Genomic DNA, 3298 nt, shown 5'->3' with positions numbered 1-3298 from the left:
TATTTATTTATTTTTTATTGTTTGTTTTTGTATATAATTAATTTATTTATGACCCATGTCTTTATTTTTGGTGAATGAATTATAGTATTCATTCTAATTGGATTTAATTGGTGTTTGTTCTTGGTGTGTGTAATGGGCTAGTCCTTTGTGTATATAAGTTTCCCGATGTGTGGCATTTGAGAGGCCATGTTTTTCTTTGTCTTGTTTGTTTGTTTGTTTGTTTGTTTGTTTGTTTGTTTGTTTGTTTGTTTGTTTGTTTGTTTGTTTGATTGATTGATTGATTATTGTTCAGTTTTGATTCTCTTTAGTTTACATTTTGTTTATGGGCCCAGACCTGACTTTATTTTCATTCAGTTTTTCAAGTTATTTAATTTGTAACTTTGTTTGGCATTTAATAAATTATTTATTGTTTGGAAATCCTGTGTTCTTTGCCCTTGACTGCTTGGTCCTTCACATATGGTGTCAGAAGTGGGATCGGCAGAGGGTGCAGGTTTCCTATTTTGGGGGGGGTTTCGCTTTCTGTCGTCCCTGTTTTTTTTTTTTTGAGCTATGAGTCGGTCTGGAAGAAAAGGGGCACAAAGGATTGTGCCAATGGAAGCACAGGAAGGAGAGGTGGAGACCATAGAGGATGGAGAGGAGATTGTCACAGAGGAGTCTGGAGGTCAGGAGCCAACGCTTGCAGATCTGACAAGTTTGTTCCGAGCCCACATGACGCAAATGGATGCACGGGAGGCCGGGAGGGCCCAAGAGCAAAAGGAACAATAATGACGATTTAAGGTATTGCAGCATCAGTTTGGCCTGCTTCAGATGGAGGTGCAAGCTTGTACTCATACTCCACCCACCCCTGGTCCATTTTCTATGAATTCATGTCCTGGGGAAAGGCAGGATGGTGACCTTGATTCTGACTGGCCAATTTCTAAAAGGAGTGCAAAGGAAAGTCACCACATGGACCATGATAGAGGTCAGTCCTTGATTAAAGAGCCTAGATTAGAAAAATTAAGTGACTCTGATGACATAGAACACTTTTTGATAACCTTTGAGAGGATTGCTGCAGCGTGTTGTTGGCCTAAGGCTGACTGGGCATTCCGCCTGATTCCCCTACTGACTGGTAAGGCCCGAGCGGCATATGTGCTGATGGATATTGATGACTCTCTTGACTATGATTGTGTTAAGTCGGCTATTCTGAGGAAGTACGACATTAGTTCAGAAACTTATCGACAAAGATTTCGTTCTCTGGAGGTTGAATCATCCGAGAGTCCCAATGAGCTGTATGCCAGACTGAAGGAGCTGTATGGGAAGTGGATTCGCCCTAAAGGTAAAACTATTGAGGAAATTGGAGAAATAATCATTCTTGAGCAGTATCTCCGAATGCTCTCTCCTGAGCTTCAGGTATGGATCCGTGAGCGGGGCCCTGATACTGCTGCTGAAGCTGCATCATTAGCGGATGTGTTTGTTGCTGCCCGGGGAAGGAATCAGTCGTGGAGTTGGCGGGGTGGGAGAGATTCTCGCAAGCTCCATATCTTTCATCCGGCTCAGTGCAACTCCTCTGGTAAGCCTACTGTAGGAGGAAAATCTGACTCTGTGATATCTTTTAAACCACCTAAGAAAGTGCCTATTTGTTACCTGTGTGGCCAAGAGGGTCATACTAAACCTGTTTGCCCGAAGAACGTTGTCAAGCTCTCTCAAGTGTGTTATGTGCCCAGAAATAATGCAGTTCCTGTAAAGCCTGGACTGTCCTTAAGGATGACCACTGTAGAAGTGAACGGTAAAGAACTCCATGCTCTAGTTGACACTGGCAGTGACCAGACATTGGTACACAGACAGTTTGTTTCACCTGCCTTGATTAATCCTTCTGACGAGACCGATATGCTGTGTCCATGGTGATAATAAACTGTTACCTACCGCGGGTCTTTACATCAAAGTACAGGGACAGACTTATCTCCTGGACGTTGGGGTGGCAGATAATTTGCCGTATCCTGTGATTCTGGGGCATGATTTACCAGTGCTTCTAGATTTACTGCAGCCGGAACAGCTTTGCAATGTTGTAGTCACCCGGGCAAAAATGAAACAGGCAGAGGATCCGGCGCAGACACTCAGTACTTTACCTTTCTTCGATGCGGATATTGAAGTGGAACCTTCAAAGTTGCTGAGGTCCCGTAGTGAAAGACGACGGGATAAGCTTGCATATAATGTTTCCAAAGTACCAGCTAACCTCTCATGTGACTTGTTTCAAAGTTTCCAGGTGCCCACTAACGTTATCCAGCTCCAGCAGGAAGACGTCAGCCTGGCTCCGTACCTCAAGAGAGCAGAACATGAAGCTACAGGCAATTCTGATGACACTGACTCTGCCGAAAGGTATTTATTCCAAAAAGGAATTCTTTATCGCCAGTTTGAGTCGACAAACCAACTTGTCGTGCCACAATGTGTCAGAGAGGTAATCCTCCAGTTGAGCCATTCATTTCCCTGGGCTGGCCACCTAAGAAAACACAAGACCTTAGCTCGCATCAAAAGACACTTCTACTGGCCGGGACTAAGGAGGGATGTGACTCAATACTGTAAAAGTTGTCCTGAGTGTGAGAAAGTCTCCATGAGAAGCCCTTCCAGAGCTCCATTACAACCCCTACCGGTTGTGGGTACACCATTTGAGAGACTTGGTATGGACATTGTGGGCCCTGTAGAAAGGAGTCAAGCTGGAAATAGATTCATGCTTGTCATAACTGATTATGCAACTAGATATCCCGAGGTTTTCCCGATGAAGTCCATTAAAGCCAAGTACGTAGCAACATGCTTGATACAACTTTTTTCCCAGAGTCGGGTTTCCCTGTCAGATTCTTACGGATCAGGGCACTAACTTTATGTTGACTCTCTTAAAACAGGTGTATAAGCTTCTGGGTATCAAGAGTTTACGTACAACTCCTTATCATCCACAAACCGATGGCCTCACTAAGCGTTTCAATCAAACACTCAAACAAATGCTTCGCAAGTTCATCAGTGAGTCGGGTAAGGATTGGGACTAGTGGTTGCCACACCTCCTGTTTGCATATAGAGAAGTTCCCCAAGCCTCGACTGGGTTCTCTCCTTTTGAGTTATTATATGGACGGGAAGTGAGAGGCCCTTTGACCCTGCTTCGTGAGCTGTGGGAAGGAACCCAGGGTAGTGGGGACTTGGTAAATGTGATCTCTTATGTTCTGCAGATGAGGGATCGGTTGGAGGCGATGGCGAGACTGGCTCAAACTCACATGGCTGAGGCACAGCGATCTCAGAAGTCATGGTATGATCGGTCCACATGTGAAAGGAG

At 44.7% G+C, this 3298-nt stretch overlaps 1 protein-coding gene across 3 annotated transcripts; it reads left to right on the top strand.

Moving 5' to 3' along the window:
- The first annotated feature begins 358 nt into the window (after nt 1-358).
- LOC113048415 (zinc finger and SCAN domain-containing protein 20-like) lies at nt 359-2682 on the top strand. Of its 3 annotated transcripts, none has more exons than XM_026210211.1 (2): nt 359-1549; nt 2236-2682. In XM_026210211.1, the coding sequence occupies exons 1-2, from the start codon at nt 808-810 to the stop codon at nt 2436-2438; spliced, it is 945 nt and encodes a 314-aa protein (XP_026065996.1). In that variant the 5' UTR covers nt 359-807; the 3' UTR covers nt 2439-2682. The 3 variants fall into 3 exon arrangements, with proteins under 3 accessions (XP_026065996.1, XP_026065998.1, XP_026065997.1); XM_026210213.1 differs by having other exon boundaries at nt 359-1315; nt 1390-2356; XM_026210212.1 differs by lacking the exon at nt 2236-2682 and adding an exon at nt 1704-1849.
- The last annotated feature ends 616 nt before the right edge of the window (nt 2683-3298 follow it).

The sequence above is a fragment of the Carassius auratus genome, chromosome 29 (genome assembly GCF_003368295.1).
Source record: "Carassius auratus strain Wakin chromosome 29, ASM336829v1, whole genome shotgun sequence".
NCBI classification, from domain to species: Eukaryota; Metazoa; Chordata; class Actinopteri; order Cypriniformes; family Cyprinidae; genus Carassius; species Carassius auratus.
The sequence above is the reverse complement of the archived record's forward strand: the minus strand, read 5'-3'. Positions and strand labels throughout refer to the sequence as shown.